The 22,811-nt window shown below is 45.0% G+C and overlaps 1 protein-coding gene and 1 gene segment (V, D, J or C); both read right to left on the bottom strand.

Annotated features, from left to right (window-relative positions):
• LOC148640136 (T cell receptor alpha chain MC.7.G5-like) overlaps positions 1 to 19,856 on the bottom strand; it is a 65,364-nt gene extending 45,508 nt beyond the window's left edge. The window contains exons 1-2 of the mRNA XM_088621593.1: positions 19,817 to 19,856; positions 19,398 to 19,710 (exon numbers count right to left, since the gene is read on the bottom strand). Coding sequence (XP_088477719.1) covers positions 19,398 to 19,710; positions 19,817 to 19,856 — 353 coding nt within the window. The remainder of the gene's footprint in view (positions 1 to 19,397; positions 19,711 to 19,816) is intronic.
• LOC148640138 (immunoglobulin lambda variable 6-57-like) lies at positions 375 to 3,739 on the bottom strand. The segment is given in 3 exon segments: positions 375 to 1,791; positions 2,015 to 3,190; positions 3,645 to 3,739. Coding segments are annotated over 2 exon segments (357 nt in total).
• Positions 19,857 to 22,811: the final 2,955 nt, after the last annotated feature.

The raw sequence follows: 22,811 nt of genomic DNA on the forward strand, positions 1-22,811 counted from the left end.
TCAAGTGAGGGCCGATGAGGGTCTCACCGCAGGCAGGCAAGGCGTTCAATGCGACATTCAGCGTGGATAGCCGACTTCAACCTGGATTTGGAACATTTAGAAGAAACTAGCAACTTTTCGTATGAAAGTTATTCTTAAAGTATCGTTTTTTACTAGTTGTTAAGCGGCCTTTAACGCATCTATATATATAGACGCATATACTGTGATGTATAACTGGGGAGCAGCTCGCATTAGACGCTCAAATTAAACAGGGCAGAAGGCCTCTAGCGCCCCCTTCTGTTAATTCAAGGGAATACAGGTACATACTGTACATAAACCTTATTGCCTCAGCTATAACACGATTGTATGAAACTGTGTGCTTTTATTAATTGAATTCAGGTTTCAACACCCTTACAGTATGCCAGCTTGCGCTGTATGGTCTTAAAACAAAAGGTATGACCTTTTATTCTTCTAAATTTGTTGTTTGACTGAACAAAAAACCTCTGGTTCTCGATGAGGGCGTTGAAGCTCTGAACGCAGGAGCAGGAGTTGTTATTGGTGGGAGCACGTCGCCCTCTCCTGTTGCGATAAAGCCATAACAGCCATTGAAAATAATTGTGGTAATAGTGAGAGACGCGACAACTGGAATAAAGAATAAGACTGTAAAAAGCATCTTGATGGTTTCAGGTAAAAATACGAATTTACACGTGATCCAGCTGACTAGCCCAGCGCTCTCCCATGTAATCTGTTTAATAGCCCAGTTGAGGCGGTCAAGAGTACCCAGCTCTCCTGGGGAAAAAGCTTAATAAAAGTAAGCAATCTATCCCACCCTACCTGTCTCTGAAAGATGGGAGGAAAACTCGCATTAACTCAGGGAGGGAGAACGTAATACACAGCACCCGAGGCTGAATAACAGCACAGCGCCACTTCCAAATTCAGGGGAATGGATCGGAGGTCCAGGACACAGAACCGAATGGTAAGAGTTTAAAATCGGTCTCCACAGTGGCGAGACTGACGGCTCTTTCTGCATTAGACCTCCGAAACGGCAATTCATAGCCATCGCGCAACAACACCTGCTGAGCTAAGGAATAGTTCACACCACGGAGCCCAGAGTCCGATGTTCCCGGACACAAGAACTACTGGTTCCGGTTCCGTCACGATGTCTCATGTCCTGAATCCAGCTGCTCAATGAGCGTGTCACAAGTGACCATCGTTCTTTGGCCTTTAGCCCTAGTAGGGGTGGTCAAGCATTATCCGTTGACCAAGGGCGCAGCGGGTTGAGTCCTGCAATTAGTTAAAAATAATGAATCTGCAAGTGTGTGTGTAGTTCATAGGAAACTACAGATGAAATGGAAAAACAATAAAAGCGCGGAATGAAACGGACGCAGAGTGTTTCTCTCGCGTGTGATCTTCACTTGACAGGGACGCAATGGGCACTGTGACTTTCTGGAGCTGTGCTGCGGTGCGAGAGGTTTTTGTACAGGGGCCCTGCGGGGCTTCAACACCGTGCCAGCCTCAGAGCGCACAGCACCGTCGCCGCGTCCGACAGCGACAGCCCCGTCACCGTCAGCGCCGTCGACTGGTTACCCGCGTCCAGGCTGGCAGAAAACCTGCCGACAGCCGCCGTCGGCTTCTCGTCATACGAGTAGGTCTGTATCAAAAACTGCGGGGCCCCGCTGACACCCTGCTTGTACCACTGCAGGTAACTCCCATAGCTCCTGTCCGCTGTGTAGCGGCAGTGGAGCGTCACTGTCTGCCCTTCTTCGGCGGTTACCTCGGGGGGCTGAGTTACAGTTTCACTTCCTCCGCTGTCTGCAGAAATAAAACGCGAAGTACGGTTATTGGGGAAAACCGTATGAATAAATCCATTCGTATCACGCTTAGAGATCAGTGTTGCTGGTTTGCTTCACCCTTCTGCATTTAAAAAGCCTTAATGCAGTAAGAATTCACTCATAAATAATGTGCTTATAAGCCAGATAACGGATAAGTGGAATTATGTTGCATTGGTCATCTTTACGGCAGCTACCGCAACTACCTTTTATTAAAAGCATAAGGACCGTGAAGATCTTCGTGTCCATATCTCCTCTGCTGTCCGTCTTCGTCACGGAGTGTAGCACACTAAGGCGACAGGGCTTCCGAACAGAAGCAGTTCCGCTTTTTACGCGACACTGGGCGGAGCGCGGGCCCCGTGTGAAAGCACAAGGTGACGTCTAGTTAGGATGATCAACGTGTAACTACAGTGGCTGCGAGTGTATACCATTACTGAGGAAATTACTGGCCGGGTCCTGTTGTAATTGAGTGTTGCCAGATTTTATGGTCTGAGCAATTATCGGAATCATTTGTGCAAAAAAAAAATAACAATAGGGACAGAAAACGCATTCACAACTGGTCTTCGCCCACCACACAGTTTGAGTTCTAAAAGCTAAGTGGGTATAAATATCAAGGCTCTGTTTGTTTGCTCGCTCTAGGAAAACCGGTGTGGTGTTTTGAATCCATGAACTCAAATTTTACGTGCGAAGTAAGTCTTCTCAGAAGTTCAGTACATTAATTACACGTTACCGCCATCAATACCAGTCACTCCGGGGCAAATCCAGTACCGTCAAGGCTGATTGCAGTACTGGGCACTTTTTTCCCCCCACACGGTTTAATTACTGTAGCTCCATCAAAACAAGAGAGTATTGATACATAATGCACCCTCTAGTCTCAAAAAAACGAATCAATGGCTTGAAGAAAATTCTGTGAATGATCGGACTGATGTCAGACGCAGATAGCCGTACGGAGAGACTGCGGTCACGCTGATTGGACCGATGCGCGATGACGTCAGGAGAGCGACCGCAGCTGGAGTAGCGTGTGGAGCTCGGCGTGTTTTTGTATATCTCCCTGGTGAGCTTTGCCACCGTGTCCCTCAGAGCGCAGAAGTACAGGGCTGAGTCTGTCAGCATCAGGTCGGAAATGTGTAATGTGGTGGAGGCGCTGTCAGCGGCTGAAGTAAATCTCCCCTCGGCAAAGTCTTCCACGTACTGCGTGTCCCTGTAGGAGCCGACACCTTGATAGAGGATGTGTTCTGGGGACGCCAGCGGGCGCTGCCTGTACCACAGCAGCAAGGCACTGCTGCTCTCCGCGGAGTGAGAGCACGCCAGCCTCGCCGAGCCTCCGGCTTCACCGTGGACTTCTGTCCGCTCTGGGGCGACGGACAGGCCACTCCGTGCACCTGAGGAAGCGGAGAACAGTCGAGTTTGAATGATCTTTAAAGTTATCGATTCCAAGTCATTCCAAATCCTTTGTAAAGATGAAATGAGATGATCACCTCTGGACTTTAACCTGAGTACCTGACTTCTAAAATGAAATGATTAATTGTAGAGTGGATTACAGGGCTGGATAGACTCCGGACAAGGACGCGAGTCCATCAGGGGACACACACACACAATTTCAATGCACTTAATCGCCAGAATGAACGAGAACATGTTTAGTCTTCAGCCAATAAAGGCAGAAATCAAGGCCTTTTGGTTTATTTTTCAAGTTGTTTCTGCCGAAGAGGTTGCCTGTTCGTGTGCATATATACAACTCCATCGTGGATTTATGCCTCCCTGAAACATGAAATATTAGAACTGCGAGCCTTTTCCCGTGACCGTCTATAGCAAACGCAACAGCAAGAGTGAAGTCACCTGCAGGCAGAGAGAGAGCTGTAATGAGGAGCAGGAGTTTGTCCATATCGCCGCGGTCTCGCCAGCAGCCCGGTGTAGGAGCAGGACTCCCTGGGCTCACACTGACGACTGTGCTTCTAAAGAAAACTGCAGCTGCGGTTTTTCACGTGAAGCGACGCCTCACCGTGACAGCAGGACGTTTCTTAAATCTGCTCAGGTTTGCTTTGGTATTGCTGACAGCTCTCCACACCGAGACGGAAGAACGGTGAAAACTCAATTTGAGCCTTTTGAAACCATTTGTTCATTAATTCTGTATCGTGGAAACAAGTTTAGTTTATATGTGACCCTACTGCTACTGTACAAGTGTGTTATTGAGAGGGTTTATACTGTTAATCAATATGAGTTGGCTGGATGTGACTGGATTTATTTCTCCTGAGAAGTTCAGTATATTGCTGAGTGTTCTGTGGTTGTGGCCTGCTTTATGATAATTTTCTTTTACTCCACTGTCTTCAAGACGGGTGCTTTGCTGGAAACTGAAGAGAGTGGTGGTTGTGCTGACTGGTGGAGTGTGGAGATGTGAGCAGCTCTTCCATGTGGAAATGTGGCTGACAGGAGGAAATGTAACTAGACATCTGTTCATTTGTGGAGATGCTGCTGTGAAATCATACTAGGGCAGTATGCAAGGAGTAGATCCCTTCATTGCCCGTTATATTCATGTTTACCTGCTGATACACGATGAACACGATCGAGTTTAGAAAGCATTTCGTCGAAAGGATACTACTGCTGAAATGTCGGCAAGCATTTTTCTGCATTATGAGAATTGTGTGGCTGGCACTACCCTACACAGCACTCCAGTCCATCACAGGGCACACAGGTTTAGTACCCCTAATCACCCTCATGTTTCAACATCCTTTCTTCACACTCGTGTTGTGGATCCACCCCTAGTGCCGCATGTTTATCAGTACCTTCTGGTTCAGCCCGGTTTCTACAGAGACGCCTACAGGCTGACCCAGCTGGGCAGAGATCTCCCTCGCAGACAGGCAGGGATCTGTGTTTACTCACTCACCATCACTGTTGCCTTTGCCAGCATTAGTATTACCATAATTATGGTTACTGTGTGCTCTGTAGTGATAGAGTGGTGCTTAATAATCCTGTATCCTTTATCTCATGATCAGCGTTTCAGAGCCACAGGGTTGAGAGGTGTTGAGAGTAAATCAGCCTCAACAGCCCTGTCCAGGGTCCATGTTGTCAAGTTTAAATCGGAAATGACAAACTAAAGCTTTCCCTAATCGATACATCTGCAATGTACTGTACACACCGCACAATGAGCCTTGAACAGAATTCAATCGCACGCTGTTCCAGAGAAGCCTGCGGTAACCACTCGCTAATCTTATCTTGTCGCTTAGCCCCACCTGGTGGACAGATGATGGATTAATTTCATATCGCCCTTTAAAGCAAATCTGGGGCCAAGATGCCAAATGAGTACATGCACGTATTTGAAGAAAAACAAAGTTTGCAGAATTTGGTTATTAATGAAATAAAGATGCCATCATTTTTATTGATCTTTCATGACTCGTTCTGATATGAGATGGTGCAACACTTTTCTTCACAACTAAGAAAAAGCTGCTCCACCATATTCAGTGCGTCTTCCTTTTGGATTTTCTTTGGCTTCCTCTTCTGTTCCGGTTCGCGTGTTTGTGGGTTTCTCCGTGTTGGCGAGAAGGGCTACTGTCATCTCATCACTCCATGTTCCCAGTGCCTGGCCTTTGCTGTTTGAATTTGTGCGACGGGGGAAGTGTGCAGGTTGGACCTGTGTCATTTACACCCCCAATGGGATCCTCACCTGCCCTGATGTCACCAGGCAGGCCCCGGGCCTGGGCATCTCACGGTCTTAAGGTGATTTATTAACCTCTGCTCCTCTTTATAACCCTGGAATACAGTAAATCAACAGCTGAACATATTCTGGTCTCTCCATGTAGACTCCAAGATGGAATTGAAGCTGGCACTGCCCTGAGACACTGTAAATTGTACCTGGATTCTAAAGAGCTTCATTTCTCATTTTTTAGGAGACGAAGCTGCTTAAGTCGGTGTCTGTAAAAGCTGCTGGCACTGCTGAATGTCAACCTCAGTTTCAATACCTTGCAATATTCCAGCTACTGGCACAGACCCATATCCCTGATGAGGAATGCAGGTAAAGGGGCTGCCTTCTATAAATGTCAGTTCTGACACAGGTTTTTGTACAGTCTTTATTTTGCACAGTTGTTGGAACAAGAAGAATCGGTTGTTTCCCTCCCGATCTGATCAGAAACAGCTAGTTTGGTGTAGTGAGTTTGCAGAGTGCCGTGAGTTTAATATCACACATCCGTTTCCCCTGCAGAAGATATTGCCAGCTGGAAGATTGGGGGAAAACAAAAAGGTCTGGGCGCTTAGAAGAAGGAAACCTACCGAGTCACCTGATAGATTCACAAAGCACACAACCTGCCAATAATCTAACCACATGGCTGATGTGCCACAAGCTTTGCTCTTTGAAATGGTTGTTTTTAATGCTTCTAACACAGGTGATTTTTGTAAAGCCTCCCAATCCGTTTAGTCACTGTGCTGCCCTCAGAGCACAGTAATAGACGGCTGTGTCATCCAGGCTGAGGTCCGAAATCCTCAGAGTGGTGGAGTCGGTGTCTGCAGAAGAGCCGAAACGGACTCGGGCGAAATACGCAGCATGGTTGGCACCTCTGCTGCCCCGGGCTCCTATGTACTGGATGTATTCCAGTCCGCTGTGTGGTTTCTGTCGGAACCAGTAGAGAACAGCAGCAGATTTATCTGTAGAGTAACCACAGCTTAGTGTCACCGACTCCCCTTCTTCACTGAAGACTTCTGTCTGTCGAGAAGAGATGGAGTCGCCAGCAGCTAGGGCTGAGAAACAGGACGACAGATAAGGCATTTATGTTCCTGAATTAAAAGTACTTCAATCAGTCTCACACACTAATGATATCAATGGAAATGCTGAACTGGATACAATACATACCTGGACACATAAGGCACATAATGCACATCACAATGTACTCTCCCATGACCAAGGGCAGAGGCGCAGAGCTGGTCTGGCGTTTTGTCCCGCTGAGTTTACAACCAGCTAACTGGCTGTGTGTCTCCAGTGCCGTTCTGCAGCCTGCTAATCGTCAGCTGTCTGCACCGCAGCAAGGAAACACCTGATCAGTGAAGGACAGCCTCTGGCTGGAACATTTCCACACCCACCCTGGCAGCTTTTACAGTTGTAAAAAGGTATTTGATCTGCCAAGAGAGAAACAGGAAAGGATATTGTGTTTGAGGCACAAAATGTAAAGGATTTGTTTGAGTAGTACAGCAGTAAGAAACAGGAAAAGATGGAGGTCACGTACTTTCTGGTCCAAGGATTAATAAAAAAAACTGATAAGACCACATTAAAAATGCTGAATGAATATACAATAAATGACGTTTGATGTCATATTGCAGAAGACACCTAATTAATCCTAGTTAAATGTATCCCACTGACCCTTTAAGAGTTAGGAGGGCTGAAAATCAATAAATGACTGGGCCCTGAGGGCGTTTCCCCTGATGATATTTTATATTTCTTTACTTAGAGCCGGAGGAAATTTGGGTAGTACATGCCCACAGATGGGGAGGTGCACACTGAGCCCTCACCCTTAAGACACAGTGATGATGGGGGTAACTAGGGTCCCTGGACTTCCTTCTGAGGATAGGAACAGTAGGCAACTTTAATTACAGGACACGCTGCTGGAAATGAGCTCTGTTATGCAATCTGCAATTGCATTGGTTTTACTGTATATTGTATGTGCGTCATTCTTGAGATATACATTAAGAGTATTCTCCATTTAAAAAATGCTAAATGGCTTTCATTCGGCTTACCTGGGGAGGTGCAATGAAGAGGATAGGGATGAACAGCACTGTGCCTGTTGTGCACAAACACACAGGGCAAAAGGCACAAAAATGCTATCAACTGGAATCGGTAGAAGCCAGTGGACTTGTACCTGGTCCCCAGGTGCTCTAATGACGGGGAGCAATAAATGAAATCAATGAGATTCACTATTTTCCAACTCAACAGCAAAGAAATATGGTAAACAAAATTGTGGGAATTTAGTGATTCCACGGGCACAGGTCCTTTTTTCACTGACAGAAGAATTCTCTCTCCCCACATGAGTCACAGTCAAACACTTAACCTCCCACTGTGATGTGACAGATTGACACTCGACAAGAACTCGCAAGAAGCTCCGTTTGATCTCGGAAGAGTCCCTGGCACAAAGCCCAGAGTTTTTGTACAGCTTCTCAATGACTTTTCTACACTGTGCTGCTCTCAGAGCACAGAAATAAACAGCTGAGTCATTCAGGCTGAGCTTCGTAATCGTGAGTGTGGTGGAGCTCCCATCTACAGCAGAGCTGAAACGGTCTTTAGCGAAGTCCTCAGTGTGCTCTCCACTCCATGTACCACCTTCTTTAAACAGAATGAATTGCAGTGGGGTGTGAGGATACTGACGGTACCAGTACAGACCATATCCTGAACTACTTGTGGAGAAAGAACATTGAAGAGACACTGATCCCTCTTCCTCCTTGGAGACCTTTGTCTGCAGAGAAGAGATGCTGTCACAGTGTACAGCAGCTGAAAAAGAACATAAATAATTCTAAGTGTATTACAAGGCTCAACAGCAAATAATTACAATAATGATTAATGTATTATATGTGAAGAGTACCTGGTAAGAAAATTAAAGTAATACAAATCACCAATAGAATTTCCATTTGAAGAGTGAAAGTGTCACTGCTGAAGGCAGGAGGAGGTGTTTCTGAGCCTGAGCCCTGTTAGAGAATGCAGGCAGACCTAGTTCATCCACAGTGTCTTTGTCACAGGTCTTCACTGTTAGCCAATCAGAAGCCCAGCTCTCTCTTCACTGTCTTATGATTCATGAGAACAGCTGGTCTGACTCTGGGCTGTCTGCTGTAGCTGTTTGTCACTGGTTTGCTAATAACTGAACACCTTTGGCATTGTAACAGCACTCATAGTGTCTGTTGTAAGGAGATACATGTCCAATGAACGATTAAGCTATAAAATACAATTTTGTGATTCTTTTTCTATTGACTTTGATTCACCACATTTAAACTCATTCTTTTATACTCTTCTACAATTATTATCCCTGATTTTGTGCTCACGTTTTTAAGAGATATTAAGTATACTCCACGTGATTGCATATTATGGTTACAGTTTCCCAGTGTCTCTGCCTGCTGTTATTCCTGGAGAATTTCCTGGTTGCTTGAAAAGATTAAGTTAGCAAAAATGATCTTCACTATATTGTACCTTTACAAACTAGGTCAGGAAGTGGACAATAACCATCTTAACCCATTTTCATTTCACAGCTAAACACATTGACCTCAGTCTTTCCCTTCTGTCTTCAGTTGTCTAGTTAGCAGGTTATATTTGATATAGAGTCCTACACCACCCCCTTCTCTTACACCTCAGTTCAGTCACTATCATGTCCTGTAATGTCACAGGCCCATGGTACAGCAGTAGCCTCAAGGTCTTGCATTTTTATTCCTCATGCCTCTTGAAATGGGGAACAAGCTTTTTCACAGGGATGAGTTGTTTTCTATAATCTTAATTCTGCTTGCGGAAAAGCTGTTGACTAGACTTGTCAAAATCAAGAAAGAGCAGAAGCTTTAGCTGCTGTTTGTTCTGAAACATTGAGCACATGTGCAGGCTGTCTCTGTGCTGTGAAATGGTCTGAGTCCAGGCTGGAATGATGTTCATAGAGTGTGAACAGATAAGTTTCTTCAGTAGAGATGCAGCCTCGCATTCTTAGGCCTTTGAGCTGAAAAGACTCATTCAGTATTTCATGACCTTTGAAACAGTTATTTTCAAGATTTGGTTTGTTCTTTATTCCAGAGAGAGACCATGCTAGATCTTTTATGCCAGATAGGGGTCACCTGCTGTTCCCTGTGTTATATTTGAGTGAACAAGGATTAAGACTTGGGCGTCACGTTGACATAGTTCTGAGCATTTCTGCCTCACAGAGTTGGAGCTCTAGGTTTGATTCCAGATGTGTGGTCCTATCTGAGTGGAGTTTGCATGCTCTCTCCTTGTCCACAAGGCTCTGCCTTCATCTGGGTACTCTGGTTTCCTCACCCAGTCCAAAGACATACTGGTAGATCGAATGGCTTCTGGGAAACTCAGCCCTGGTGTGAGTGTGCGTGTTTGTTTCTGCCTTGTCAAGGGTGTACCCTGCCTTGTGCCCGTTGCTCGCTGGGATAGGATCCAGCCCCTCCGTGACCCTGAGTAGGAAGAAGCAGAAAAAAGTGGGTGGATGAAGGAATCCTCTAATGAGCCATCCGCAGTGAAACAGAAGAGCCACTGAGAGGGTTTGGACCTCTGTGAAAACAATCCTGGGATCATCAGAGCTAAAGTCACCTGGAAAACAAAGCATTAACCACATTGGATATTATGGTAACAAGACAAATCTTCAGATGTGAGAAAAATACACACAAAGATCGACAACTACACAAACTGAAATTCAAAGACTCCAATTAAAACAGCATTTCACAAAAAAGGGGGAATACTGTACTTTCTGTATTAAATATGTAGATATAACATCATTAACACATTTTTGGTTCCACACCTACAGCCCTGTTCTTATCCTCCTTTTTTTTACCAGATAGGCCCATCAGACACAAATTGTCAATTCCAACGACAAAGTGTAAATCTTCGCAGAGCCATTCCCGGAGAGATTCTTGAACAGGAGCAGATTGTGGCGCCGGAGCCCAGATTTGTCACACATTTCAAGTTCATCCTGCCCAGTATACCTGCCTGCCATGACCTTCTTCACCTACCAGGTCTTTGACCATGACCAGGAACCAAAAAAAAAAGAATCTTTTCAATGATTTCAGTCCATCATGAACCTGTCTCAGACCACCACCCTTCTTACAGGTGAACGATTTTAATCTAGTACTGCCACCTAGGGGTCACATTAAAAACCACTGAGGAAAAGTTGCGTAGGAACTTTTCCACCCCCACCCTGGCTGTGTGGGGCTAGCGGTAGTGCTGGTTATAGATGTGAGGAATGGGACCAGCAGCCAGTGGACTTGTACCTGGTCCCCAGGTGCTCTAACGATGAGGAGCAATAAAATAAATCAATGAGATTCACTGTTTTCCAACCCAACAGCACAAAAATATTCTGAACAAAATTGTGGGAAAGTAATGATTGCATGTGCACAGGTCCCTTTCTCAGTAAGAGAAGTATTCTCTCTCCCCACATGAGAGTCACAGCCAGACATCTAACCTCACGAGAGATTGACGCTCGATAAGAGCCAAGAACTCACAAGAGGCTCCTTTTGATCTCTGAAGAGTCCCTGGCACAAAACCCAGAGTTTTTGTACAGCTTCTCAATGACACTTCTACACTGTGCTGCTATCAGAGCACAGAAATAAACCGCAGAGTCACTCAAGGTGAGCTTGGAAACTGTGAGGGTGGTGGAGCTCCCAGCTACAGCAGATCTGAAACGGTCTTTAGCGAAGTCCGCAGTGTGCTCTCTACTCCATGTACCACCTTCTTTAAACAGGATGTATTGCAGTGGTCTGTGAGGATACTGACGGTACCAGTACAGAGCATATCCAGCCCTGCTTGTGGAGAAAGAACATTGAAGAGACACTGATCCCTCTTCCTCCCCAGAGACCTTTGGCTGCCGAGGAGAGATGGAGTCACTGCGTACAGCAGCTGAAAAAGAAAAAGAACAACATTGTGTTGTAACATCAGGACAGGTGCTCGAGATCGTAATGCAACAAAACACCGATAACCGCCATGATAGCACTAATGAGCAGAAGGCGCATCTACGTACATCTACATCTATGTAAAGACTACCTGGTGTGAAAAGCGAAACAATGCAAATCAGTAAGTACTTTTCCATTGGGAGATTTAATCTGCCACTGGTCGAGGTAAAATAAGAAATGTCGCTTCTGAAAATCAGCAGTTCAGCTTTAAGTGCTCCTGGGGTGGGTGGGCTTTTTCCTGTCACACGCGCGACTGCCCATCTGTGACCTACCCAGAATCCCCTGCTCCTGTCACATCTCCATTCCTCTTCACTCAGGCGTTCCAGATGTCAGTACTGGCGCAGCTTGTCCTGTCTGCGTCTCTCTGCTGCCCTCGGTGTTTCAGGATTTTTTTAACACTTGTACACTTCCTGCACTGCAAGTGAAACGTTCAGTGCAGTTAAACCTTTACAGAAGGAAGACAAAAATAGACCGGTTCCCCTTGAGGGTCCGGACACAAGCAGAGGAGAGTCAGGTTCTGTGACCTTGTGCTGAAACAGGAGACAACAAGCAGGCAGAAGAGACCTATTTGTGGACCTACAACAGCAGCAGTTTATCAGATCTAACTCCACTGCAATAAAAACAATGACTACTGACGTATTGTCGTCATTTCCTTATTTACTCGACAAACGTCTTGGTGTTGGGTGCCATTTTCAGACAGCTTGTTTCTAAGGAGAATGTAGCTTGAATTAAAAAGGTTTCATTCAAAAAGTAAGTTATGCATTCAATAAGAGTTATGGTGGGGCTGCAATTTGAAGCGAAATTGAAGAAATGTTGAACACAAACGCACAAGAACAACAGATGGCAATAACAGTAACAACACTGATGTAGATCAGCACTGAAAGAACAGCATTCTCTCCCGCTGCAGGTGGCTGGCGAACACCGAGCCTGAATGTGGATGATATCACGGGTGGCATCGTATGTTCTGGTCATTCTCAAAATGCATGCTCATAATCCAGACATTTTTGGTTTAGAATGTCTCAAGAATAAGTATTCTGTCTTGTCTCAAGAATAAATATTCCTTCTCATCTGAGGGTGAATTAGTGGTCACTTAACTGTGCTTAGGCTTGGTCAGTGGAGTGCTTGAGACAATAGTGCAGGTACCCATGGTGCCGCAGCTGTGTGGTCTCAGTGTTCATCCAGCCACAGAACACAACTCCTGTTGACTCACACCGACTAAGCACACCTCAATTTATTCTTAGTATGGACCTTAAGATTTTCTGTTGAGCCATTGTGGAGTACACAATGGTGGGGTACACCCTGGATGGGACCCCAGTCCATTACAGGGCAGAGAGAGATACAGACACACCCACATGTTCTGATCTCTTAGCTTGATACGTCTCCATCCAATTGCTCTGTAGGTTTGTGAATTTAAAGGCAGAAACTACTAATCCACCCATATTTCAAAGGTCAGGTTCAAGATCAGGAAATAAAAACAAGAGGCAGAACACGGAGTAAAGTAGGTTACAGATCTGACAAGTTATCTCAGGTGGAGTCAGGGTTGAATTTCCCCACAGAGGCAGGTATGTGTCAGCAGGCACACTGAGATCAGCTTCACTGTGGGCCTCAGAGCGCAGTAGTAAAGAGCAGAGTCAGAGAGCTGAGTGCCTGAGAGTGAGACAGCAGTGATCTTTGCTGAAGTATTCAAGTCTCCTGTAAATCTGTTGTCTAGCTGTCCTGGTGTGCAGTCTTGACCATTGCCAGTTCTGTAGCAATTGAGAATCAGTCTTGGATGGCTCCCTTGTAGCTGCTGGTACCAGAACAGATACTCAAAGTCGGTGGGGTCTGTCAGAGAGTAATTGCAGTAGATCCTGGTTGTTTGGGTCTCCATGGCTGTTTGGATGCGTTCTAGCTGGTGAACCTCATCTCCATAACTCAGCCCTGGAAATAAACCACAGCAATTGGAAAAGCAATGCCAAAAAGCATCATGACAGAGGACAAAGTCAGTAAAGAAGGCGCTGTGCATTCTTACCAAACCCAAGAGCAAGCAGGGGGATGAGCATCATGGCAAACAACCAGCCTCTTGTGCTTTAGAACAGATATGATCAGAGTGGAGGTTCTTGATCACCATGAGCTCCTGAGCGCAGAAGACCAGGCCCTTCCCATGAACCAATCGCCACTACTTGAGGTACCAGCAGGGGGCGGTGCTTACATCGTGGTCACTCCTGACTTCATAACGTCACAACCTGCCGCAGCTGAAAACAGAAGAACAACACGTAGTGACAGGGAAACTGGCTTTTCAACAATCCATCGCTACGCTGTGTTGTCGGAACCCACCTCATGTGTCCTGAAACAGCCCTGCCCTCCCACTGCTCAGATCAGGGCCTCAGCTGCAGCCGTGTGAATGTGCTTTTATACCTTTGTCTTCTTTGCATTCTAACAGCAATGTGTTCTTCATATGCAGTCCACTGTCTAGTTTGCCATTAGAGTGTTTTCTCAGAGTTCATTTCATAGTGTCCTGACAGAAGGTCCGAGCACTTGAACCAACACGAATATGGGGAGACCACGCAAGATCCAGAGAGGAGGGCATCCCAACTCAGAGCTGAACCCAAGACCAGGACCCCAGGCCATTCTCCCCGAATACTATCCTGCCACCCAACTGTTACTTCTGCTTTCAAACACGAACCTCTTTTAGCGAAAAACAATGAACAAGCAGCCTTTCTCCTGCTCCTCCTCTTCTCTCCTTTCTTGGCTTTACCTTCTCTAAAAGTCTAAAGCAGATTTCCCAAAGCGCTGTGCGTCACGGGCTCTCTCTGCTGAATATGGTGACACAGGTTTTGTGTTCCTGTGATGCTGCAAATGTGTTTGTATGTGCAGGGCCGAAGAAAGAACAGACTGTCTCACTGCACCTGGGAGCATCACATGAATCTCTCTTGTGCAGCAGACAGTCAGAAAGTGTACAGCTGCCCCAGCTCTTCTCTCACTGTGCCCTCACTGCGCAGTAATATACCGACTCAGAGTCCTGGACTTGAACTCCTTGGATTTCCAGAGCTGTGGACAGACTCTCCTTCCTCACGGTCATTCTGAATCGTCCTACGGACACTGGGTCGGTATATGACACCAGAATGACCTCTGGGCTCTGGCCCGGGAGCTGCCGGTACCACTGCATGCTGTTGTAGCTCGATACGCTGTGGTTGCAGCTCATCTGGGCTGTCTCTCCGTCTGCTGAGGCAGTCTGTTCGGTCTGCTGGACTGCCGAACTGACGCAATGAACTGAAACACAGCAGAGGCCCAGAAGTCAGCGCCATTCTGCCCGACTACCGCGACAGTCCTCGGGAATCAAAAGACCAATCACTTACCGAGACACAAGAAAATAACAGCTGCTCTCATTTTATTTCTCCGAAAAGAAGTGAGCGAATCCCCATGCACCTCACAATTTCCTTGAAGATTACAGACCTGCTGGGCTGTCAGCAGTGCAATGGGGAAGAACACTCTGAGAGCTGTCTAGCCCACTGCCTGGGCAGGGTTCAGTGGTATCACCGCTGATCAGATAGCTCTAACTAGTGACATCATCACTGCTCAGATAGCTCTAACTAGTGACATCACCACTGCTCAAATAATCTAAATAGTGACGTCACTACTGTTCAGATAGTTCTGTCTAGTGACATTGTTGCTGTTCAGATTCTTCTAACTAGTGTCATCACCACTTTTCAGACACTGCACTCAAAGCACTTCATGGACTCCCTTACACCACCACCACCCACCTGGATGATGCGATGGCAGATATAGTGCACCAGAACGCTCACCACACATCAGCTTTCTGTGGGGAGAACAGAATAATGAAGCCCCATTCATAGATGGGGATTATTAGAAGGCCATGATTGGTAAAGGCCAGTGGAAAATTTGGTCAGGACACCAGGGTAACACCCCTACTCTTTTTGAGCAGCACACTGAGATTTTTAATGACCACAGAGAGTTAGGACCTCAGTTTTATGTCTCATCCAAAGTAGGCTGCCATTTTTTTTACAGTATAATGTCCCATATCTATACTGGGGCATTAGGACATACCAAGACTGCAGAGTGAGCACTCCCCTGCTGACCCCTCTGATACCTCTTCCAGCAGAAAAATCAATAAAGCACAAACTGCACAATCTATTTGCAGACAAGCTTTAATCACATGCTGATACAAAGGGACCTCAATTATGCCTCACTAATCATTCCTTGTCTCTTAGCTCCACCTGGTGGACAGTTGTTAAATTAATCTTAACCTTTAAGAAGGTTAAACTGCTTTTGCGAGCATGTTTTTGTAAGACTACAGTTTACAGACTGGGGACTGGGGTCAATGATGTAATGTTTTTTTGGTGTAACTTTGATTGATCCTTCATGATTTACTCATTCTGATCTGAGGTCAGAGTGCAAATATCAATTTTCTTTCTGATTGCTTAACAATCAACTGGTTTAACATATGTATGGAATAGATGTTGCCCTCAGTTAGAAATGCAAAGGTGGTTTCTCGCAGCCATGTGATCTACAGTCTTGCAAAGTTTCTAGTGATCTTTAAGGCAAGCAAATGGTCAAGAAATTCATTCAGTTAAGAGACTGGGAGCACACATGAATAGGACTGAGCAGCAGGGCTTTTGAAGCTGTGAGGGAAATTGCCTTGGATTAACCTGGTGTCCAAAACCTAGTCAGATCAGCTCTGTCCAAAAAACGCTGCAGATAGGATCTACTGGAGTGGCACAACTATTCTTTGCTATTAACTTTCCAAATGAAAGAGCTACTTTAAATCAAACTCCACCAACACTGGATTTTACAGCCTTTGAGATTGTGTGGACTAATCCAGCAGGTTTCACTTAGCCACTGCCTTCTGGAATGACTTAAATTTAAGGAGCTAAAGAGGTAATTTTGTAAATGATGTAATTTGGAGATCATCCATCCATTTTCTAACCACTTTATTCAGTACGGGGTACACCCTGGACAGGACGCTAGTCCATCACTGGGCACACACACAGACACACACACTCACACACCAGGGTTTATTTTTCCCAGAAACCAATTAACTGGGATCTGCTGGACATACAGCTGTGCCAGAGGTCTTAAAGGCTCACCAGTGATGTTAGAAACACCTTTTTTGAAGGTGTTTTTTTGTCTTATGGATTGAGTGAGATTGAGTGAGGTGAACAAATGAAGGAAAAGGTTAAAATACTTGCTATAACATGTTGAAAGAACTCTTTTTTTAGACTCCAAAAGAACTCCGTTTTCTCAGACCAAATAAACTGCTGGGATTTCTTCACTATCACATGAGTGCTCTTGGTGAACTGAAGTTTATTGTCCTACACAGTGCCTTGATATTTGTAACTGTGAAATATACCAACACACGCACCATGCATTGCTGTGGGAAGGATAATGCTTTGTTTTTTAAAATCAACAATCATTTCTTCTTTTTTTTTTGAGCGATTCATCTCTGGGTAAGAAGTATCACGCTGTGGACAAATCCATGCACAAGGGTCCATGTGTTTGTCCAGGCTCTGAGAGGAGAGAGACAAATACACTGTCATCAGCACCCTTGATGACACTTATTTAACGTAGTTGCTCCGACAGTCATCGGTATCTAAAATGATAATAAGGGGAGAAAGAACACAGCTCTGTGGTGAACCAGCAGAAATAGAAACTCAGTCAGATGTCAAACCATTAATAAGAACATTTTTTTACAGTTTTAGTTTTAATGTTCTGTTGTGGATTGCGGAAATTGCTGTGGTTAAATTTCTCCTTAACTTTCTTTTTATAAATCACTTTTGCTTGTCGTATTGCATGTTTATCTTCTTTATTTTCTTATTTTCTTTCCTCAAGTGATCCTCAGTAGAACGTCTGTTGATTCAGAGCACTCCTTAGCTCTTTTGTGACCTAAGGCTTACAGTATTATTCAGGTAAATAGTGATGCTGAGTGAATTTCTTTATCAACTTCTATAAATATCTCACACACAATCTCAGATTTCTACAGATTTTATTTAGATGAAGGACCTTATTTGCAATTTGTTCGTATTTTAAATAACATAAGTAGAATACTCTATATTTTGACTACAGTAGCATCAATAAGTAAATAGCAGTCAGTTCAAGCTACTGTAATAAGAATGAGGTATTTTATCTGAAATCAAAGCTGGTTCAGATCCAGATCCACATGAAACAATGCACTCTGGAGTTTCCTGTTGAGGCTCACCTCAGTGTTGTTGCAGTGTCTGATCTTCATGAACATCAGAGTGTTCTGACAGCACAGCAGGTTTTTGTATTAGTGCTCCCAGGACTGTATGACTGTGAGCTCCAGGGCACAGTAATACACAGCGCTGTCTTCCAGGAGCACTCCAGAGATGGTTAAAGAGGTTAAACCAGAGTTTTTATCTGCTGTAGAAGAGAACCGTTGTTTTGCAAAATCTGCCGTGTAGCTGCCTGACCCACTGAACGTTATAAACTGTGGTGCCGACCCAGGATACTGGCGGAACCAGTGGATCCAATAATAAGTGCTGCTTGTGCTGAAGGTACATTCCAGTGTAGCTCTTTCTCCCTCTGTCTTGAACACTGGTGTGCCCTTCTGAGAGATCTGGTCTCCAAAGGAAATGCCTGCTTACAAAAAATATGGGAGAGTATTTTTCAGTATTTGTGAAGACAGACTCACCAATACAACAGTGAAAACACAGCTATCTACCAGCTCTAAAAGCTCACTTACCGAAGGCAACACTCAACAGCACAGCTATAATCACAGGCATCTTGATGAGAGAGGGGTTCATATGAGATGAGCAGGAGATGAACAGTACTGTTGTGAGCTCTTGTGTGGGTGGGAGGGGAGATTAGGGCTCCTCCCAGTGGGGAGGGGGTTCAAAACAACACACCTCCTGTGATCTGGTGCCATCTGGTGTGATCAGCAGGCAGAGCAGATCTCTGGCCTCTTTCAGTTCTCCCTTTCCTGCAGTGATTGTGTATCAGGAGGCTGCAGCTCATCTGCAGTTCCCTGGGTCACATCTGGAGAGGAGTTTAGACAGAGACCCAGTGTGGGAACAGCCCTCGTTAAGACAGTTAATCTAGTCTCAGACCCTGGGCCATTTAATGGTCTCCACCTTCTGGACTTAAGTGGAGATGTGGAGTTCAGTTACTCAGTGATTCAGTGAATACAGTACAGTAATGTAAGAACTACAGGAATTCAGGGCAGTTTGCTGGAGCATGGAGAAATATTGTGTATAAATTAACTTCTCCAGGGCAGCAGTGTTGCTGTGTTTAGAATTGCTGCCTGCCTTGCAGTGCTGGGTCCTGGGTTCAGTTCCAGGAAACACCACGGTCAATTTTCTCAGACGCCAATTAACCTACCAGCCTGTCTTTGGACTGTGGGAGGAAATCGGAGCACCTGAATGAAACCCACATGAACACAGGGTCCATCCAAACTCCAAGCAGATAGCACCCCAGGTTTGGAATTGAACTCAGGGCTTCAGTCTGCAAGGCAGCAGTGATGATCACCCCATTTACAGATCATCTGGAACAAAATTCAGAATCTTCTTCTCCCAAAGATATTCTTATTCCTTGATATAAATGACAATGTTTTATTTAGATTTTATTTATACTCAGAAGTAACAGCATTGTCTGATCTCTGCACTTTGATGAGTTATAAATTTGTTGCACACAATCTCAGATTTCTACAGATTTTATTTAAATAACAAATAATTCATCCCTTCTTTGCAATTTGTCCATATTTTATTCTACATAAGTAAGAGAATCTATATTTTGACTACAGTAGCATCAATAAGTAAATAGCAGTCAGTTCAAGCTGCTGTATTGAGAATGAGGTATTTTATCTGAAATCAAAGCTGGTTCAGATCCAGATCCACATGAAACAATGCACTCTGGAGTTTCCTGTTGAGGCTCACCTCAGTATTGTTGCAGTGTCTGATCTTCATGAACATCAGAGTGTTCTGACAGCACAGCAGGTTTTTGTATGAGTGCTCCCAGGACTGTATCACTGTGGGCTGCAGGGCACAGTAATACACAGCGCTGTCTTCCAGGAGCACTCCAGTGATGGTTAAAGAGGTTAAACCAGAGTTTTTATCTGCTGTAGAAGAGAACCGTTGTTTTGCGAAATCTGCCGTGTAGCTGCCTGACCCACTGAACGTTATAAACTGTGGTGCCGACCCAGGATACTGGCGGAACCAGTGGATCCAATACCTGGTGCTGCTTGTGCTGAAGGTACATTCCAGTGTAGCTCTTTCTCCCTCTGTCTTGAACACTGGTGTGCCCTTCTGAGAGATCTGGTCTCCAAAGGAAATGCCTGCTTACAAAAAATATGGGAGAGTATTTTTCAGTATTTGTGAAGACAGACTCACCAATACAACAGTGAAAACACAGCTATCTACCAGTTCTAAAAGCTCACTTACCGAAGGCACTGCTCAACAGCACAGCTACTATCACAGGCATCTTGATGAGAGAGGGGTTCATATGAGATGAGCAGGAGATGAACAGTACTGTCGTGAGCTCTTGTGTGGGTGGGAGGGGAGATTAGGGCTCCTCCCAGTGGGGCGTCCTGTGATCTGGTGCCATCTGGTGTGATCAGCAGGCAGAGCAGATCTCTGGCCTCTTTCAGTTCTCACTTTCCTGCAGCGATTGTGCGTCAGGAGGCTGCAGCTCATCCGCAGTTCCGTGGGTCACATCTGGAGAGGAGTTAAGACAGAGACCCAGTGTGGGAACAGCCCTCGTTAAGACAGTTAATCTAGTCTCAGACCCTGGGCCATTTAATCCTCTCCACCTTCTGGACTGAAATGGAAATCTAATAAGTAAATTGATTCTTAAAATGTAGAGAACTATGCAAAAAATATATTGGTGGTTTTAGAAAATATATTTCAAGGATGTAACTGCTTGGCTACAGTACGTGCAGATTTTTAGAAAACAGTGCGTCAACAAAGTACACTGTTTAGGTTACTTTAGAAGAAAATGTACCAAAACAATATATGCTGTCTGGGTCGTTAGATTAGCCGAAAGTAACTGATCAGCTTTGAATAATGAATCTAGTGGTGCTTCTTCTTTCGTTTTATGATGTAATCTGTTTTGTCTTAGGGAAGGGGGAATTTTAGAAGGGACAAAGTGCTGAGCTTTCTCTTACAGCGCAACATCTTATAAAAACCCTGTACTGCTTGTAACAAATTGAGTCTCTGATTACACTTTGTGAAGTGGCAGCAGGGCTCCCAATATTGAAATAAAGACCTTACTCAGGTGAGAACTCTCTCTTGTGGCTTCCTTGATAGTTATATTTCCATGACAGGACTTAAGTGGAGATGTGGTGTTCAGTTACTCAGTGATTCAGTGAATACAGCACAGTAATGTAAGAACTACAGGAATTCAGGGCAGTTTACTGGAGCATGGAGAAATATTGTGTATTAATGAACTTCTCCAGGGCAGCAGTGTTGCTGTGTTTGGAATTGCTGCCTGCCTTGCAGTGCTGGGTCCTGGGTTCAGTTCCAGGAAACACCACGGTCAATTTTCTCAGACGCCAATTAACCTACCAGCCTGTCTTTGGACTGTGGGAGGAAATCAGAGCACCTGAATGAAACCCACATGAACACAGGGTCCATCCAAACTCCAAGCAGATTGCACCCCAGGTTTGGAATTGAACTCAGGGCTTCAGTCTGCAAGGCAGCAGTGATGATCACCCCATTTACAGATCATCTGGCACAAAACTCAGAATCCTCTTCTCCCAAAGATGTTCGTATTCCTTGATATAAATGACAATGTTTTATTTAGATTTTATGTATACTCAGAAGTAACAGCATTGTCTGATCTCTGCGCTTTGATGAGTTATAAATTTGTTGCACACAATCTCAGATTTCTACAGATTTTATTTAAATAACATAATTCATCCCTTCTTTGCAATTTGTCCATATTTTATTCTACATAAGTAAGAGAATCTATATTTTGACTACAGTAGCATCAATAAGTAAATAGCAGTCAGTTCAAGCTACTGTAATAAGAATGAGGTATTTTATCTGAAATCAAAGCTGGTTCAGATCCAGATCCACATGAAACAATGCACTCTGGAGTTTCCTGTTGAGGCTCACCTCAGTGTTGTTGCAGTGTCTGATCTTCATGAACATCAGAGTGTTCTGACAGCACAGCAGGTTTTTGTATTAGTGCTCCCAGGACTGTATCACTGTGGGCTGCAGGGCACAGTAATACACAGCGCTGTCTTCCAGGAGCACTCCAGTGATGGTTAAAGAGGTTAAACCAGAGTTTTTATCTGCTGTAGAAGAGAACCGTTGTTTTGCAAAATCTGCTGTGTAGCTGCTTGACCCACTGAACGTTATAAACTGAGGTGCCGACCCAGGATACTGGCGGTACCAGTAGATCCAATAGCTGGTGCTGCTTGTGCTGAAGGTACATTCCAGTGTAGCTCTTTCTCCCTCTGTCTTGAACACTGGTGTGTCCTTCTGAGTTATTTGGTTTCCCAAGGAAATCCCTGCTTACAAAAGATACAGGAGAGTATTTTTCAGTATTTGTGAAGACAGACTCACCAATACAACAGTGAAAACACAGCTATCTACCAGCTCTAAAAGCTCACTTACCGAAGGCAACACTCAACAGCACAGCTACAATCACAGGCATCTTGATGAGAGAGGGGTTCATATGAGATGAGCAGGAGATGAACAGTGCTGTCGTGAGCTCTTGTGTGGGTGGGAGGGGAGATTAGGGCTCCTCCCAGTGGGGAGGGGGTTCAAAACAACATACCTCCTGTGATCTGGTGCCATCTGGTGTGATCAGCAGGCAGAGCAGATCTCTGGCCTCTTTCAGTTCTCCCTTTCCTGCAGCGATTGTGCATCAGGAGGCTGCAGCTCATCCGCAGTTCCGTGGGTCACATGTGGAGAGGAGTTTAGACAGAGACCCAGTGTGGGAACAGCCCTCGTTAAGACAGTTAATCTAGTCTCAGACCCTGGGCCATTTAATGGTCTCCACCTTCTGGACTTAAGTAGAGATGTGGAGTTCAGTTACTCAGTGATTCAGTGAATACAGTACAGTAATGTAAGAACTACAGGAATTCAGGGCAGTTTACTGGAGCATGGATAAATATTTGTGTATTAATTAACTTCTTCAGGGCAGCAGTGTTGCTGTGTTTAGAATTGCTGCCTGCCTTGCAGTGCTGGGTCCTGGGTTCAGTTCCAGGAAACACCACGGTCAATTTTCTCAGACGCCAATTAACCTACCAGCCTGTCTTTGGACTGTGGGAGGATATCAGAGCACCTGAATGAAACCCACATGAACACAGGGTCCATCCAAACTCCAAGCAGATAGCACCCCAGGTTTGGAATTGAACTCAGGGCTTCAGTCTGCAAGGCAGCAGTGATGATCACCCCATTTACAGATCATCTGGCACAAAACTCAGAA

This window comes from Lepisosteus platostomus, chromosome 26 (assembly GCF_059453375.1).
Source record: "Lepisosteus platostomus isolate fLepPlt1 chromosome 26, fLepPlt1.hap1, whole genome shotgun sequence".
Taxonomy (NCBI): Eukaryota; Metazoa; Chordata; class Actinopteri; order Semionotiformes; family Lepisosteidae; genus Lepisosteus; species Lepisosteus platostomus.